The sequence below is a fragment of the Galleria mellonella genome, unplaced genomic scaffold (assembly GCF_026898425.1).
Source record: "Galleria mellonella isolate WM207_F2 unplaced genomic scaffold, CSIRO_AGI_GalMel_v1 utg116, whole genome shotgun sequence".
Lineage (NCBI taxonomy): Eukaryota > Metazoa > Arthropoda > Insecta > Lepidoptera > Pyralidae > Galleria > Galleria mellonella.
The window spans coordinates 140,467-159,497 of record NW_026441978.1 but is presented as its reverse complement, the minus strand read 5'-3'; the positions used below and the strand labels follow the sequence as shown (position 1 = coordinate 159,497).

Genomic DNA, 19,031 nt, shown 5'->3' with positions numbered 1-19,031 from the left:
GTGACACGCCTTGGTGTTGTTCATCTATGACTTTATACAAAAGTTTCTGTTGTGTTTACATGGCTGTGTTTCAGGTTGAAGCGTGGAATATGGCAGTGAAATTACAGGGTACAGAGGCATAACACTTTATTTGTCAGGAATAGCAATGCATGAAGGGTATCATAGGCGATACAGTCTGCTCTGTTATGCTCATGGTAGGTACTGTACGTTTTTTTATGCAACTAAGAATGGCAATCAAACTGACTGGCCCACCTGATGGAAAGTGGTAACCGCCGCCTGTAGACGTGGTATTGTTCATGTCTATAGGCGACGGTTACCACTATCCATCAGGTGGGCCGTTTGATTTAATGCCGTTTTATGTTGTATACAAGCAAGGTTACCGTTTTCTATTAAGACCATCAGCTTGTTTGTCATTTCAAATTTATTTAAAAAAGAAATAATACCGGCGCGCAGCTGGTGACCCCACCGCCGCCGTAGAAGAACTCCCGCTCGTACACCACGATGGACGTGTGCCACACGGCCTCGATCCGTTTGCCTGCAACACGTACACATTTATAGGTAAATGCAAGAACATTACTGGAGAGAGCCTGCACAAACTAGTGGATACACTCTGTTCCACTTGTACTTTAGCCGTCAAGCAGCTGTCTTCTGGGGTGAACGGGTGAGGTATAACAGAGAAATTACAAGGTACAGTAATACCTTAGTATTGAGAAATGGCAACGCTATAAGAGACATAGTGTATTCTGTCATGTCCACGAAACTATTGCCTATAGAAGACGTCAGCGTCAAAACTGTGGCGACGCTAGTTTCACGTCACATTTACACGACGAAAGCAGGCGATATTAAAAAACACGCGAATCATTAAACTGTTTTGATGTCGTAAAACTAATGTACGCGTTACGAAAGTACAGGTTTATACGTGAGGCCGTTGATAGAGTTAATGCCTTCAAACTAGTTTCATGCTAAAACTATGTACCTAAAACAAGACTAATGGCCTGCACAGACGAGAGAATTTCGCCCGCCGTCGTAATTTCCTTTTATCTTTGTCGTGCGATGTTCCTAACATTTGAAGTAGGGCAGGAAAACAATGCTCGGCGTAAATTTTAATCCGTCGTAATGAAACCTTTAAACTTGGGTGCAACAACGCATACGTGTTTTATAGGTACACGGCAGAAGCAAAGGGAAATTTAGCGCCGCAGACTGATGCGAATGGACGAATGTTCACCGTCTACACAAACCATAAATAATGTAATTAATGTAATCTTATCGCATGTGAAACAGAAGTCATCGTAGCGGGCCACGATGAATAATACATTAATGTTAGTTACTATATGTGTGATTAGTTCATTAACAATTCTATGTATAGATGTGTAAGTGGATCGACAGTGGCGTCCTTGAAACAATTCGGCTGATGAGTCCAGCTGTCTGTCAACCGTACCTCGGAATTGGGTCGCAAAAAAATCGCTCTCAAGTGTAGGTTACAAAACAAAGCGAGAATAGAAAATCAGACAGAGAGTATTTTTTAAGACAAAAAAATTCCCTCTTTACAAAATTGCTTCAAATAAAATAATAATAATAGTGAAAACATTAAAAAAAATGAAATACCATCAAAATTGAGAACTTCCATAATTTTTTAATTACTTAACAAGCAAAATAAATATATGTTTTCATGACTGTAATGCATAATGTGGCGGACAGAGGACTGTGTTGGCGACTCGTGCAAGAAAGTAACATTGAACTGTGTTAATATAATTTGTAAATACATTGCAATTACTTTTACTAGTACCTATACTTATCAGATACAAGCGAAAAATAATTAAATTTTTTTTTTTTTATACCACTGAGGTGGCAAACAAGCATACGGCCCATCTGATAGTAAGCGGTTACCGTAGCCTATGAACGCCTGCAATACCAGGGGTATTACGCGCGCGTTGCCGACCCTGAAGAAACCTCTTTACCCCCCTTTTGAAGAACCCCATGCTGTAGTCTCTTGGGAAAACCTCGGCAGGGAGCTCATTCCTGAATGTTCGTGGGAGAAAACATCTCTGAAACCGTGTTGTACGCGACCATTTAGGCTGTAGGGTATGAGGGTGAACTCCCTGTCGATGGCGATCCGTATGATGACAATGAAATTGGAACTTAATTGAAAGATAATCAAGTTTTGTTGAAATTATGAGCATCAGAGAAACACACTACAAATTTGATTTATTAATTGATCTTTTATTTGTACTACTATTGTATCAGTAGAAATCACTATTATTTCTGCCTAGCCTAATGGGAGACAGGTGTCACAGATATGTATGTATGTAAATCAGTAGACTTTCTCATGGTTGAGCTAATTATTTCTTGTTTTCATTAAGTTCTATTGAAACAAACTATAATACAACAAAATGATTTAGTACATCATATAAATTTAATATTTTTAATATAACCATAGGCATATTTAAAGTGGTGCCCACCCTAAGAAGCTAGCTGCCATACCTTTGTACACAAACAAGTTACGGCTGAGAATACATAAGATACAAAATCTAATTAATGTTTAATCTTAAATTGTCAGGTAGAATTCTATCTTTAGATAGAATATTAGGCTACACACCTCAACAAATAACATGGTTTAGTGAACCATGGATTTCATAATTATCTCTGTATTTCAAGATAATGGGTTATTAACTGTGTCACTTGAGAACAAAGTGTTTGAAAACAATTATTATAAATACTTGTACTTCGTTCTACTGTTTTTATTGTAAAATTTTAGTTTAATTAATGTGTGTATTCTCAAACTTTAACTCAAACACCAGACAATTATTTTCACTAACATGGTGAATGTATTTCAATAAAAAATTTAGATAGTTATTGTTTTTCTTATCTTTTTAACTTACCGAGTATAGCAGGTGATAGTATGGAAGCCAGTCCATGTGTGAGGTCATAAATATAGAGCTCCACCGGTACACCAGTCTCTGAAGCCATCTCCTCGCAATTGTATCACTGCTGGCACAACATTAAATTTTAATTGCATATATTTAATGCTCTATTATGAATTAAATAGATACATTTGATAAGATTCAACTGCATTTATTACAATACTTTCAAAAATTTTATGGGACTAAAACCTTAAACTTTTTATAAGGAAGTTTTATTTGTAGACATGTCAGTCTTATCATATAAGGTAGATTACACCTAACATTCATGCACTTTAACTGCCCGCTAATTATATCCTTTACTATTATACTGGGTTAGCTGATTAATTGATTAAAATTCAAAATATCTATATATTTCTATATAATCAAAGTATAGAAACTATTAGAGATTTATAATTTTTACTCAAAAGTAAAAAAAAAATTATAAGCATTCAAGTTAATAAAAAGTACTGAAATATTCAAACATTGATGGACATATATTTGCTATATACCCCGATTATTTACTGTACATGTTACTGTTTGTATTTCTAAAGTTTATTCTTGTTTGGAGAATAACAAATAGACAATATACATACGAAATATGCGAAACTTTAGTCACCGTTGAGAATTACACTCTTCACTCCAATAATTAACACTATATCGTTCATAACAAGTACCTAGTTATCATAATATTGTCAACAGTGACACGAGAGATCTACACTGTATCGATTGATCGTAAATCGCGAGCTCACGGGCAGCCTGCAAAGATGCAGCGCGACGACACCTGCGCCGCCGCGGAGTGCCGAGTGCGGCTTTACGTAGACACCTACCTACGCACCACCGCACCAATGTCTCGCGCCTAACTCCACGCCGCTACACCTACACTAACGATCCCGAAACACTTCGGTCGTTCTACAAACCAAACTTTAGACTTCAATATTATTAAAAGCATTACACCAAAAATTAAAACACGAAAATAAATATTGTACACAAACCTTGGTTAATAGATGTTTTCTTTTTTACCCAGTAGTTTTGAAAAACACTTAGTAACTACATTTAATATTGTAAATGTTGTACAAACTTCTGATCTTGCTTTAAATTCTACGTTTCTCCGAATTATTAATTAAAAATAAATATATAAGACATGCAACATTCCGAATTATGGCAGTTTTATATGGAACAAATCAAGGCATATCTGTATCCGGTATAATACAAACACGATTTTAAAAAATCTAAGATGACGAAAATACCTAGACAATTGATAACACGAAATGATTTAAATATTTTTTGTCATTAGAAACATATGAGTATGACATTTGGTATGACATTGACAACGTCACTTATGACACTACATGTTAGTACTAAAGGTTTTAGAGAACACGTAGCTAAAAATTTCAAAATAAATTCTTTGTACAAAATGCAAAATAATAAAAATATTTCATAAGTATATTTTGTTTTAATAGAACTTAATGAACTAATAATCAAGATTGTTCGAAATTATCACAGACACGCTACATAAAATTAGTAATAAATTACAAAATTGTCAAAACCTAATAACATCACTACAAAAATCACTTATATGACAATAGCACAGTTCTAAGGACCAATATAATCTAAATATCCAATAGATTTAAATACATATTTTTTAAAATTTTGTTTTAAAAAAGTAATTTCGAGAAACTATCAAACTCAAATAATAGATTAAAATATAGATAGGATTAGAGAAATGGTCTTTCAGAATCCACCCAAATGTCGCAGCGAAGTATTTATTACAATGATCTATATCAATTAAATTAGTAAAAGATTTGACTTATAATTATTACAAATTTAATTTATTATGCCAATAAAATAGTATTTTCGCGAAACAAGCATAGCAAATACTAATTTTAGAGACAAGCTTAGAGAATGGTCAGTCTGATATCTGTAACATATCAGACGAAAGAACAGCACTATAACGTCAATGGCATTTGTGTCATGTCATGACCGATGACATGTTTGTCATGTCAGTATTTTGTTCTGTTGGTGTTGTATAGTTTATTTTAGTTTACATTGAACATGTCGGGATCAAAGAAAATGGTAATATTAATATTATATCACAAAAAATAATAGGGTGTTCGTTGCCGAATCAACATATTACCAACAGTAATGTAACCGTTCAAAGGATATACACGAGGCTACCGAATTTCGCTGTTACTCAAAGATTTTCTAATATTTGCTTAATTTCAACTTAATCTACTTATATAAAGGAGTTTTTTAGTCGCTATTATTTACATTTTATCACCTGTGGAACGTTGTGTAGCAGGATGGCCTAATTACGATGACTGTGCAATTTCGATGACTACGGTCAGGGATCACTGATTATTCGCTATTAGTAGCAGTTTGTTTGATGTGTATGATTGTGGGTATGATTCAGACGCTGCGCGTGCAGTCGGCGGAGGGCACGGCGCGCGTGGAGGCGCTAGACACGGACGCGACGGCGACGCTGTTCGAGCGCGTATACGACTCACTGCGGCTCACCACATACGGTTTCACGCTGCACAAGGACCGCCAGCGCAAGGAGGAGATCACGTCGAGCAAGTCGCGGCAGTTGCGCGACTACAGCCTGCAGCACGGCGACATGCTCTACCTGAGCCCTGTCAATGGAGCTGTACTGTTTGACCAGCCGTCCACAAGTCAAGATGTAAGTGGAACATTTTTATAATGTAACATAGTTTATGTGAAATATAACATAAAAGTTGCATCAATTTATTATTCTGTCTGATTTATCAACATTGGAAAACTTTTAAGTACATCAGCCACAGTTAGGCAAAGCTAAATGTAAAAATCCTATCTGTTAGTTGGGATGTAACCCACTCATGTACCAATTGTCACTGAAATCTTTTCATTTGTTTATATTAGTATCAATAATATTAACAAACTTTTATATTTATAATATTAATAGGATTTCTAATCTCAGCATGTAGATGCCAAGGTTACTCTAGAGGATATTCTTAGTCAGTATAATGACTAAATTTTGTTTCAATTTGTAAGTTATTAAAAATTAAAAAACCGAGACCACAATAACTGTGTATCATTCATTATTGAAACATGACAATTGTTTTTGTTGCCAGACTATTATTAAAGCTTTCGAAGAGCCAAGTGAGGCAGGCCCATCAACAGCTCCCACTCCTGCTGCACCGCGGCAGGTTAACATTGAAGAGGATGAGGTGGATCTGCTGTTGTACAAATGTCCCGGTACTATTCAAAGACAACGAGATGAAAAATTGTAAGTGTATTAACCTTCTCAATTTTGATTACACACAAACAATATTGTGACATTTGTATGAATTTACCTAATTTGTTCATAACTTATGATTCTGTATTGGTGGTGCTTTATAAAGCACACAGTCTAAATAACTCCTTCTTACCAGTTGTCCAATGAACATATACAGATCAATAAATGTGTTCCAATCTGTCATGTAATTATTTTGAACCACTGGTTTTTCGTAACATTGCTAAAACTGTATGTTATATACTATTTCAGATGCCGACACAACTCTAAAGGATGCTGTGTGCACTGTTCTCCACTTGAGCCGTGGGATGAGGGCTATCTCAAGGAACACAACATAAAGCACATGTCTTTCCATTCTTATTTAAGGAAGACCAAATCTGGGCAGTTCATATCATTAGATGAAATGTCATGTAAAATTAAACCAGGTATGTAAAATTATTATATAAAAAAAAATCATATGAATTTCTTGATGATTTTATAGTTTTATTTCATATTATTATTTCTTAAAGTTGTTTTTCTACTAATTTTCATTCAAATTTGCACAATAGATGAGATGATGTGCATAAAGTAAAAAATATGATGGATTAATTGATAGCTGGATAGAATTTTTAAAAGACCAGTTTCAAAGAAGTTTTCAAAGTAATATTAACAAATTTTAAGAACAAAATTATAGCTAAATAAAATCAGACCTAAAATGTAGTTTAAATTTTTACAAGTATGTCTGTTTCTTCTTCTAGATTGTCTTGAGTCTGATATTGTGATGAAAAATTAATAATTGCAAATTTTTAACTGAAGTAGATAGTAAAGCAAAAAAATGATCAGGCTGCAATGAAAATGTACTGCTACGTGTTTGTATAAAGGTATTGGAACACTGTAATAGTGGGGAGTGGCAGGAAGTTTAAAGGCTGGTTTGTATGCAGGCTGCAAAGAGCACCCGCCGTGGCCGCGCGGCATCTGCTCCAAGTGCCAGCCGGGCGCCGTGACGCTGAACCGGCAGCCGTACCGCCACGTGGACAACGTGCTGGTGGAGCACCCCGCGCTGGTGGAGCGCTTCCTGGCCTACTGGCGCGCGACCGGGCTGCAGCGGCTCGGGCTGCTGTACGGCCGCTACGAGCCGCACCCCGACGTGCCGCTGGGCGTCCGCGCGCGCGTGGCGGCGCTGTACGAGCCGCCGCAGCGCTGCGGCCGCGACCACCTGGCGCTGGACGCCGACCCGCACGAGCGCCTGCTGCAGCAGCTCGCCGCCGGCCTCGGCCTGCGCTGCGTCGGCTGGATCTTCACCGACCTGCTGCCCGACGACCGCGCCAAGGGCACCGTCAAGCACCTGCGGTACTCGTTTCTTCTATATCACTAACCGCCATTCCTCCAACTTGCCGTGAGGAGGGTAATAATGGGAATAGCAACCCTATTACTAGCAATATACCTCAACCTCCTCGTGGTATTTTTTTTTTGTACAACTTAGAATGACAAACAAGCTGATGGCCCATCTGATGGAAAGTGGTAACCGTCGCCTATAGACATGAGCAGTACCATGGACATAACAGAGTACACTGTTTCGCCCATGATACGCCCCATGCATTGCCATTCCTGAGGACTCAGGTTTTATTCCTCTGTACCCAGTAAATTTACTGCCATATCCCACCCTTCAAACCGAAACACAGTCATGCAAATACAATTATTTCACGGTTGAAACACGAATGGGACAGAGGTACCACTGGAAACTATCCTGTATGAATCAATCATTAATAAAATTGTCACTATGGGCTAACTGGACCTACTCCATCTTCACCTATTATTCTTCACTGGTGCCCCGCCAGTGTATACCGATAGCGCAGGCGAGGTAACCATTCTGTTACCATTCATTAAAAAAGTTGTCATGATGTATTGGTAACTGCCCTAAAATAACTCATATGATAACCCAAAAATAACTATGTTCCGAGTGCTTTAGATACACTGAATTTTGTGACAATCTGCTGAGCACCTATTGCTTCTAAAGGTGTCACCGTAAACAATGTATAATAGTAACCAACTAGCAAACATTATACTCAAATCCTGGCACACAGAGAAATAACACCCGAGTCCTCAGGAATGGCAACGCATGGGGGGTATCATGGGCGAAACAGTATACTCTGTTATGTACGTGGTACTGCTCATGTCTATAGGCGACGGTTACCACTTTCCATGAGGTAGGCCGTCAGCTTGTTTGCCATTCTAAGTTGTATAAAAAAAAAAACATACTTATTTGAAACTATGTAAACAAAATTTGTTTCCAATAGATTTCATTAGTAGAAAATTACATACTAGTACATGCCCCTACGCATCAGAGATTGCCAAATAACGTCGAGATCAACACGACATATGGATAAAACATTGCTTAGTATAACAACGTTAAACTGTGTTGTTTTATTGATGTACGTCCGCTTGTGCTGCAGTGGCGTGGACACGCACTTCCTGTCGGCGCAGGAGTGCATCATGGCGGGCCACTACCAGAACCTGCACCCCAACGCCTGCCGCCACGCCTCCTCCGGCTACTTCGGCTCCAAGTTCGTCACTGTCTGCATCACAGGTTAGTCGCGCGCCCTTGCATACTTTTACCTTTACAAGAATAGCTACTTTAGTAACCAAACTAAAGTGTAGTTTTACAATATATTATGAATTCACTGCAATTAGACAAGCAATTGTGAACGCGTATATATTTTAGAGTATTCTCTGATAAATATCAAATATGAAACTATTGGCATTTGGCATTCCATTGTTTCTGCCTACCCTAATGGGAGACAGGCGTGACAGATATGTATGTATATGTATGTATGAAACTATAAGAGTGAGTCCATTCGAAACATTTAATTCATAATATAATATTATAAATAAAAATAAATAATACTATGTGATTTTAACTGTCATCAAAAGTGGACGGTTCTCTCTGTAAATTGCTGTGCCCCTATGGGGTGTCACGTGTCACTTATGTGCTCACTTATTATAATGTCTAATTTGTACCACGTGGCATGCGAATAAATATAAATAAATAAAGTGGTAAGTTAAGCGCGAGTGAGTGAGCTATGTAACACGGCGGTGTGGCTGGCGGCAGGGGACAGCAAGAAGCAGGTGCACCTGGAGGGCTACCAGGTGTCGGGGCAGTGCCAGGCGCTGGTGCGCGACGGCGTGCTGCTGCCCACGCGCGACGCGCCCGACCTCGGCTACATCCGCGACTCCAGCAGCCGCCAGTACGTGCCCGACGTCTACTACAAGGTCAGTCTGCAATCTAATGGACACTAACAATCCCATTGCTAGCAGTATACCTTGCCAGGGCGCGCTTCCCCCTCGAAACTATCATGGTTAATTCCTTATGAATTCATCATGATCATTGATGGGCTAGCTGGCCTGTTTTCATTCTCATCGATCACCCTTCAGCTCTCCCTTCCGGATTGGTGATCCGCCAGCGTATCCCGTTAGCGCAGGCGGGGTTACCGTTCAATTTTTATCCATCAAAAAAATGTATGTATTAGCCCAGTAGCAGATGCGTTAAATATCAGTTAACCTCATCAAAATTAATGTAGATATCCAACTGGCATGAGCGTTATTGATGGTGATACTCTTTTTACCACCGTCACGTCCAGACGAACCCAATATGCAGATATCAGAACAGTATCAATGTTACTCATGTCTACTTTGTACCACTTTTACTAGAAAATTAATAGATTTATTAACTAGCATTTTTCGTAAATACATATTTCGTGAGTACATAGGACATACATACACTGTCGGTCAAAAGTTTGAGACCACTATAAAAAATATAAGAAAACAAATAAAAGTCTATATATTTTAAACTTTATGAAAAACAGAACACAAGATTTGAAATTCAAAATTTACATGAAGTCTTGACAAATACAATGTTCTAAAGAAAACACACAAGAGACTAGAGGGATTTTTCATCAAAATATCCTCCTTTGCATTTTATGACCCGTTTTACCAATTTTTGAAAGCATGCAAGCAATTAATTTGTTTTTAGTCTCCTGGGAGATATTCTTCTAGCTTTCGTCTAATGCATTCCACATGGCCTACTGTGAAGTGGGATATTGTTCTCGCACGTTTTGGTTAAGCTCTTCCCACAAAAGCTCCATAGGTTAAGATCGGGGTTTTGGGGTGGCCATGTCATGTTTTTAACACTTTTTCCGACTGTTTTCATCTAAATAGCCCCTACATAATTTTGAACTGTGCTCTGAATTATTATCTTGTTGGAAAATAAATCTTTGGCCGATTAACTTTAGTCTGGAGGGAATAGCATTTTTCTCCAAAACCACTTTAATTTGGACCAGATTTCCAGTCCCATAGCCTGAGAAACAACCCCAGACTATAACAGATCCGCCACCATGCTTAACAGTCGGGACTCTACACTGTGGCATCATCTTTTCTTCGGCGGAACGTCGAACGAAAATTCTGCTATTTGGACCGAATATTTCAATTATAGATTCGTCACTCCATAGCACTTTTTTTAAATTTTCTTCGGTCAATTCTCGACCAGATAACTTGGCGCCTCGCAGTCGTCTTTGCACTGTAGACACTGACACAGGTTTTTCCCGGAATTTGTTGACTTCAACACGAATTTCTGGGGCTGTTAGGTATCTATTTCGTTTGCTGGTTACCACAATAAATTTATTTTCACTAGAAATCGTATCTCTTGGTCTCCCGGAGCACGAACGATTTTGATTACTGCCAATTGTTTATACCGTACAAAAGTGCAATGAACACAAGTCTGCAAGTCTTCGATAATTTAAGTCGAGATGCAATCTCACGTCAATTTGCCTTCATATTGGAGTTGTTCTCCAATATTATCGAACTATTTCTTCCCCGGCTCACAATTGAAAGTTAATAAACAATGTATGTTTATTGCTCTTTTTTGGCTTATATACAAAAGAATAAGCTTTTAGACAATTTTTATAAACAATAGAATATGCAGGTGTGCAGATTACTTTTTGTCACTAATATTTTGGAAATATTTGCTAATAATAAAAGGTTTTTTATTAGTGGTCTCAAACTTTTGACCGGCAGTGTACATAGAATGCGTACATCGCATCGGAGTTCACAAAAGGAATAAATTTTCCCCATTTTTGCAACATTTTTTTTATTGATGTTTCGCTTCTATTAGTCGTAGCGTGATGTTATAGCTTTCCTCGCTGAATGGGCTATTAAACACTGAAATAATATTTCAATTTGAACCAGTAACTTCTGTGATTACTGTGTTTATCCAAACAAACAAACTCTTGAGCTTTATAATATTAGTATATAGAGGGGAAATGGATTGTTAGTAATGGAGACTGAGAATCCCATTGCTAGCAATATACCCAACCAGGTCGATCTCCTCGCGGTTCCCCCTAGAAACTATCGTGGTTAATTCCTGATGAATTCATCATGATGGGCTAACTGGCCTGTTTTCATTCTCATCTATCACCCTTCACTGGTGCTCCGCAAGCGTATTCCGTTAGCGCAGGCGGGGTTACCATACCATTTTCACCCAACAAAAAAAAATGGTATGTAGATATGTATATATAGAAGATCAAACAAATACAAAAGAGACATACTCATAAATGCAAATGTTTGCGTTCTACTGGAATTGAACCCGCGACCGTTAAAAGATTAGACGGCATATTAAATCATGCATCACCGAGGTCTCCTATCAATAAAGAATACAATCTATAGCATTCTTGATGTATGAATAGTACAAAAAAAATTGTGACTTGTGTTAAATATACTGGACGTCACCAGAGGGAGACTGTACAAAAGTAGTTTGCTTGGCCACCTCTGTCCCATTCGTGTTTCACCCGTGAAGCAGTTGTGTTTGCATAACTGTGTTTCGGTTTGAAGGGTGGGATATAGCAGTGAATTTACAGGGTCCAGAGGTATAACTCCTTAGAACTAAGGAATAGCAACGCATGGGGAGTATCATGGGCGAAACAGTATACTCTGTTATGTCCATGGTTCTGCTCATGTCTATAGACGACGGTTACCACTTTCCATCAGGTGGGCCGTCAGCTTGTTTGCTAAGTTGTATAAAAAAATCTACTATACAGATTTGAATGAAATTTGGTAAATTTGGTTTCTAACATAGAACAATTTTTCTAAATTAGTGATAAGTTAAGTAAAATTAATGTCTAATTTGGTAGCGTAATTTTTTTACGTCTGTTACACCACCTGTACATATCGTAAGGTGAGAATAATAAATTAACAATATATATTTATAAGGTATAAATGGGAATGAACAAAAATATCACAACCAGGAAATCTTATCACGATTTCTTGTAACATCGCTGCAACAGTGCTGTAATGTCTTTGTGTTGCAACTGTTGAATTCTGGATTCTATTTGTGTTATAAAATAAATTAAAATTGTAAATAAAAAGATGTATTTAAATATGTTTCGGATTTGCTGCTGCACTAGATAGATCGAAAAGTTACTGGCCTGTGTTATTTATGGATGTATTGTAACTTTTTAATTTTGAATTTTCTAAACATTGTACAGCGGGTTTAATTTTTTTTATAACATTTCAAGGCAAAACTGTGTTTGAAGTCCTTGCAAAGGAAGGTGGCAATCTAATCAATTATCAAACGAACGTTAGATATCGCGTACGGCAATTTATTTCCTTTGTTTTCCCCCATCAAAAATTAGTGTAAATAATTTAGTTTTAAAAATAGTTATTGAAGAACCTCACTGCGGTCGACTCGTGGAGGCATTCACTCCAGATAACAGCAGGTAAGTGAAGGAACTTCTGCAAGACCGGTGATTCCAGGGATTTCAAACTGTGCTGATTAAGGATTGTTAATGAATCACACACATATAAATGAAGTCAGACGAGTGCCAATACTTCTTTTCAGTGTGCAACAAAATGAGTAATATCATGTTCTAAAGAAGTTGTGGGAACATTTCACAAAACGAGACCGGTTTCTTGGAGTCATTTGTTATTGGAGGTGAAAGTAGCGCTCTGTAATAAGATTCTCTTTTGTCAATTCATTCGAATAATCTTTATTCAACTAGACTTGTTTTCTTTTAAATCGACATTGTTTTTTAATCGAATGCAGGCTTCGGAAAGTTGTGATCTGTTATGAAGAGCCCGCAAGAAACTTAACTGTTACTCTTTTAAATCTTTGTTAACATTATTTGTATTTATTTAAATGTACATGTCTTATTATTACATGGTCGTTAAAAAGACGATGGAATCTATAAATTTAAGAGGTTCGTTATTTAATTTTAAGTAGAATTGGAATTATGATTTTTAGAAAAACAAATATTTAAGCGTTTTGTTTTTAGCGTCCAACATTAGATTATTAGTTATAAACCAGTGCAAGAGACGCTGCAAAGCACTCGATATAAAGGGTATCCTTGTACAAGACAGACTTAATTTATAATAAAAAAATCTGGAAAGAAAAGTGATTCCTTATTATGTTCGGAGAAAGAGTGCTATGATATATATATTTTTAATCTTCTGTCTGTGCATTAAATTCAAGCATTTGCATGTCAATACATATTCCGTATAACTTTCAATTGTCATAAGAAATGAAGTAAGACATTTGTCTTTTATTTTCCCTCTAAGTGTTATAGTGTTCAATTTATCGCATGTGTCACGCAAGAAAAAGTACGGTACCCAATTCGTGCGAGTTGAACCTCACACATGTTGCTGGTCACTATTTCTTTCACGTATTATAGGTATATAAGTACGCTTAGCTTGTGAAATTTGTTCCTATGGAGTTTTTAAAAAAAGGCTACAAGTGAGCACGTACCGGTACAATATGTTCGTTGTTTAGATGGGATCATATCTGTAAATAGAAGTACCTTATATAAAGCGTTATGCTGTATCTATTTGAAATGAACAAAGTGATTGTCAGCATAGTGTATAGAATGACAGGGACCGAGCTACAGGATTTTCTTTTAAGTAAAACACCAATGATACTGCTCCATAGACTTATTTATTTATCACGAATTCGCTTCGGACATAGTAATATGCGCGTACACGTAACATTAACAAGCCCGCGGCCGCCGCGACCGCGGACGCCACCGGCATACCACACCACGTCATATAAACTATATATCGAGAAAATAAAACGCTGCTACAATATAATATGAATATAGTCAACACGAATTACAACATGTCTAGAGCGGGGCGGCCGCCGTGCGGCGCGCCCGACTACAGTGGTGCGTGGTGGCCACGCAGCCGCCACGCAGCCGCCACGCGGCACGAACAAGCTATACACGAACATCGCAACACGCCTATATAAACTTTGGTAAAATAGAAAAATAAACTTAACGAGTACGAGCGCGCCGCGAGCGCCGCGAGCGCCGCCGCGCGCGCCCCCTGCCGCCGCGGCCAGGGGGGAAGGAACGAGGAGCACGTCGTTAACATTAAGTAGTAAATATATCCGATATAAGCAGGCACTGACCGGTAGGAGGCCCCGCCGCCCCCGCTAGCTCCGCTACCTACGGTTATCATCACAGTCTTGTAAAACTTCCGGAAAATTTGTAATAATTCGTGTTATAGTAATTTATCGTCTCCTCCGCCGCTTGTTTCCGAGAGGTAACGTTTGCTTGTAAATATAATAATCTATAATGTTAAATAACGACCGACCTATGCTTATGTACAAACACGAATACGAGTAGCCCGCCGCTCGCGGCATCCCTAGCTAAAATATATTCTCTAAATTATTTAACATTTATATTGACACACATACGATCGAAACGTCACAACTTATAAAATTAGCCTGCGACGAGGCGCGACGACTCGCCGGTCGACGGTCGACGCGACGCCTCGCGCTTATAACAAAAATATATTCATTTATAATGAGATAATACCGAGTCTAGGCCCACTAGTAGCTAATAAGACGAGTAACAGAACGGCGCGAAGGTAGTAATTATCTAAACGCGGACGAAACGTTCGGAGCGCCGAGTGCATCCCTGTCGCCGGCCGCGCTACCGTCTGCGGTGAGCGATCCGCCGATTGTATACATTATGCAAACGAACAACTACACAAGCTCGAGCCGATGAACTTCGAATAAGTCGCGTAAATACTTCAAAATCTTTTTCCTACACGTATAAAAATATCTCACGGTGCGAGTACACACGAAAGTAAAACGTTGGTCCGACGGAGTAGAAATATAAGGTACTTTGATCGCGAGAGATCGGAATTTGTGAGAGAGTGATATGCACCGATGCGACGAGAGGCAGAAAAGGAGAATTCGAGAGGAGCGTCTAGTTGAGCTTACCGCAGCTCGAGATGAGGATGGTGCTGTGAGGCTTGCCGGCACTATCGCCCGTCCGGGACAGGCGGTCCACCAGCTCTAGCCCCTCCACCACGAACGCAAAGATAGCTGTGAAGCCGCGCATCTCGCGCAGCACTATGCGGAACTGCGAGCCCACCAGGCCGAGGTTGTCGTGCCGTTTCTGGGAGCGGCGCATGCCCACCGACCCGCGCACCGCCACCATCTTCGTGTCGTCCGGCATGAAGTAGCTCTCCTCGAACACGGAGCGGCCGCCGCGCCCGTTGTTCAGCTCGAAGTCGCCGGTGATGACGCTCTCGTTCTCCCAGCACTGGAAAACGGCACAGCCACGGTATCCGATGCCGAGTTCGCCCGTCGCTAGCACGGTGAAGTTGCGAGCCATCCGCGGCGCCACGTCGCTGCGCACTTCGATCACGATGCGCCCGAACGGCGACCCGTTCACCTCCAAGTTGAAGTAGAACAGCGGGTACGCGCTCGGGTTGCGCAGCAGCGGCGAGCCGATCGTCGACGTCGCCGTCGTCGTCGGGGTCGTGGTCGGCGACGCGGTCGCCTCGCCGCCCGAGTCGCACTCGAACGCGCCGCCGCCGTCGAGCGCCTCGAGCCCGTCCCCGTCGGGCTGCGGGCGCGACCGGCGCGCGAGGAAGTGCCGCGCGTACAGCTGGGCCGTGCAGTAGTTGGCGAGGAAGAGCACCGGGTCGCGGCGGTCCGGCGGCGGCGGCGGCGGCGTCTCGGCCGCGCCGAGGCCGGCGAGCGCGCGCCGCAGCAGCTCGAAGTCGAGCGGCACGGTCGCGGAGCGGATGAGGTCGTCGAGGCGGCACTGCAGCGTGGCCTCGGCGTGGCGCGCGCGCAGGCGGTCGCGCTCGGCCGCCGCGGCCGCGAGCGAGGCGGCGGCGGCGGCGGCGGCGGCGGCGGCGGCGGCGGGCGGGCGCGGCGGCGCGGCCAGCTCGGCCTCGAGGCGCAGCTTGAGCGCCGTGGCGGCGTCGAGCGCGCGCAGCAGCAGGTCCCGCTGGCGCGCGGCCAGGCGCGCGAGGTCGGCCAGCAGGTCGCGGCGCTCGCGGGCCAGCAGCGCGCGCGCCTCGGGCGGCGGGCGCAGCGCGGCGGCGTGCGGCGCGTGCTGCGCGCAGGCGCGGCAGGCGCGCGCGCCGCACGCCGTGCACCACAGCGCCGGCAGCGCGTGCGCGCCGCACGCGCCCAGCTCCTCGGGCCGCGCGCCGCCGCCCGCCAGCCGCCGCGCCAGCGCCAGCACGGCGCCGTGCGTGGGCAGCGCCTCGGCGCGCCCGTCGGGCAGCTCGGTGCGCTTCCAGCAGTGCACGCAGTATACCTCGCGGCCCTTGCCGAGCACGGTGCGCGCGCACAACAGGCAGAAGTGGTGTTTGCAGGCGAGCAGCTTGGGCGGCCTCTCGGTTTCGTCGAAGGCGCGTTTGCAGCACGAGCAGAGCGTGAGCTCCTCTATCTCGCCGAGCGGAGACGTCGCCATCTGTGGACGGACGCGGGCCATATATTCTTTCAGTAGATAGAGGTGGAGCGGTGTATCCGGCTGTGTTGACTGTGTCCGCCGGTGAAACATCGGTAAGGGATAAAATTATAGGATGAAGCGGCCGCTTGGCTCGTCGTAACGAATTTACTAGGAATTAACCACGTTTGTTTCCAGGAGAAAGCACACGATCTTAACAGTGTATCATTAGCAATGGGAACTAGTACCCCTGTCACTACTTCCGAAAATGCTAGGTGGTGAAGGTACCAGGTCGAAGGACGCGACGAGGGAGGGCGCCGCGACGGTACTCACCTCGGATGAGGAGGGCGGAGGCCGGGCCGCCTGCGTCGCTGTCGGGGCGGCTACGTCTTGTCGCCGATCTCTCGCGACATCGGGGGGTTGTGCGGAACTTTGTACTTTAGAATATCGCCCTCGAGTATCGCGCTCTATTGTGCCGTCCGCCTGCGTGTGTTTCGGTCGATTCGATCACATTTTACGATATGCGATCGCCGTTTCGTCCGGCTCGGATTAAAACTAAATAAATTAACTAAAATTTTGAAATCGATGTGGAGTGCCACATCATTTTACGTTTTGTGTACACACGCCATGTTGTTTCTCGTTTCCGCACCGAGCTTCACGTCGCTCGATCAACAGATTATTTCTGTACGGTATAGCCTTGTTCGAGCGGCCACATTGTTACTTATATATTATACAAACTAAGAAAAATAGCGTAAAAGATGCTTTAAAGGAAAAATTCCTACTTATTACTTGTATATATCTTTATACATATTAATAAATTATAGCAAATACTTAAGGTATATACAATATCACACGATATTTCCAGGTCGAGGGACTTTCTCATTTTGTTTATCTAAAAATCAATCCGTAAATAGACTAATCTCATTGTCCATTTATACAACAATAAGGATATTATTATAATTATCCTTAAAAAATTGCTAAATAATGCGGAATGTATCTAAGAGACCTTATGTTTACAATGCAATATCAACTATGTAGGTTGGTATTTACAAAATGTTTCACAGGGAACTATGGTCAAGGACAAAACTTAAAAAAAAAATACCTTTGTTATGTCCAATGAATATATTTATAAAACACATACATTTATATACTTACCATAATATCATCGCACGTATACACTAGTTAAGACATACGAACGACGCTACAAGGTTAGTTCGGGCGGCACCGGCGGCCCGCGCCAACTTCACCGCGCTCAGCGTGACGTGACATTCTTGTGATAAAGACGGGCGGGCCGGGTCACTGCGCGGCGCGCGGCTGCGTTATCAGGCGGCCGCTTATCGCCGCCGCCCGCCGCCGGCCCGCCGTCCTCGGCGGCGGCGGCCGAGCGGCGCGGCGGCGGCGGCGGCAACGTCGCGGTATCGATCCGCGCTTGTTGCGTAGCGTCCTAGCGTCCCGCACCGCGCCGGCTCACGTAACGCGATCTTATCTAACGCACACACGTGTCCACAGTTTGCATCACAGGCGCAGCCACAGCACGCCCGAGGGCTACATATTTACGTACCGACTGTACATATCTGTACAGCCGGCCTGAATCAATAAGCATACCTACCTACTTCGAATAAGCATTTCAGGAAATAGATACGGCCCCACTTTGCTTGCCTTTGGTTGCTCGATGATATCGTTAGCTCTTGTAGCTGTGCCGTGGTCGCATTTGGGTTGTTTTGCATACATACATACATACTTTAATTACAATCACAAATTATCGTATGACGCGTCATTTACGTACCTACGTACATATGAAAAAAATGTATACAATGTTTGCGTGTGTCAAGTTATCAATCGACTCAATTTGAATACCTATTTAAGAATTTTATAAACAGTATAGATAGGTAAATAATAAAATAATCTCTAACACGAAACTTTGAAGAACACAATTATATCATCATGAGAGCATTGGCACATGTTGTCTGTGTGTTGCATCGTTAGAGTGGAGTTGGTGTGACTCTTTGCTAATAAGTAAAACATCAAGTGTGTCTATTACGAGCGTTCTCGGTGGTCCGCCGCACTGCTAGGCCATTTGTCTGCTATTGAAGTTAGCTGTTCTATAAACAGAATACAATACTTGAACACCTTGCTCTAAAGTTAGAG

General features: G+C 41.9%; 3 protein-coding genes across 9 annotated transcripts in view; 1 reads left to right on the top strand and 2 right to left on the bottom strand.

The window, feature by feature from the left end:
- The window catches only part of LOC113510386 (uncharacterized), a 42,282-nt gene extending 38,119 nt beyond the window's left edge, over positions 1 to 4,163 (bottom strand). The window contains exons 1-3 of one of the 6 annotated variants that reach the window (XM_052893757.1): positions 3,893 to 4,163; positions 2,880 to 2,988; positions 444 to 535 (exon numbers count right to left, since the gene is read on the bottom strand). In XM_052893757.1, coding sequence (XP_052749717.1) covers positions 444 to 535; positions 2,880 to 2,967 — 180 coding nt within the window. In that variant the 5' untranslated portion in view covers positions 2,968 to 2,988; positions 3,893 to 4,163. Of the gene's footprint in view, positions 1 to 443; positions 536 to 2,879; positions 2,989 to 3,493; positions 3,687 to 3,892 lie in introns of those variants that run through there. The other 5 variants (XM_052893748.1, XM_052893765.1, XM_052893761.1 and 2 more) reach the window with 5 other exon arrangements.
- Positions 4,164 to 4,856: 693 nt separating this feature from the next.
- Positions 4,857 to 19,031, top strand: part of LOC113514041 (nuclear protein localization protein 4 homolog) — a 30,034-nt gene continuing 15,859 nt past the window's right edge. For both annotated transcript variants that reach the window (XM_052893640.1, XM_052893638.1), the window contains exons 1-7: positions 4,857 to 4,973; positions 5,311 to 5,577; positions 6,008 to 6,162; positions 6,421 to 6,593; positions 7,089 to 7,497; positions 8,601 to 8,734; positions 9,257 to 9,417. In XM_052893640.1, coding sequence (XP_052749600.1) covers positions 4,953 to 4,973; positions 5,311 to 5,577; positions 6,008 to 6,162; positions 6,421 to 6,593; positions 7,089 to 7,497; positions 8,601 to 8,734; positions 9,257 to 9,417 — 1,320 coding nt within the window. In that variant the 5' untranslated portion in view covers positions 4,857 to 4,952. The remainder of the gene's footprint in view (positions 4,974 to 5,310; positions 5,578 to 6,007; positions 6,163 to 6,420; positions 6,594 to 7,088; positions 7,498 to 8,600; positions 8,735 to 9,256; positions 9,418 to 19,031) is intronic.
- Positions 14,107 to 17,539, bottom strand: LOC128200380 (uncharacterized). The gene is made up of 2 exons (XM_052893648.1): positions 17,217 to 17,539; positions 14,107 to 16,907 (listed from the first exon to the last, which is right to left on the bottom strand). The coding sequence occupies exon 2, from the start codon at positions 16,905 to 16,907 to the stop codon at positions 15,402 to 15,404; it is 1,506 nt and encodes a 501-aa protein (XP_052749608.1). The 5' UTR covers positions 17,217 to 17,539; the 3' UTR covers positions 14,107 to 15,401.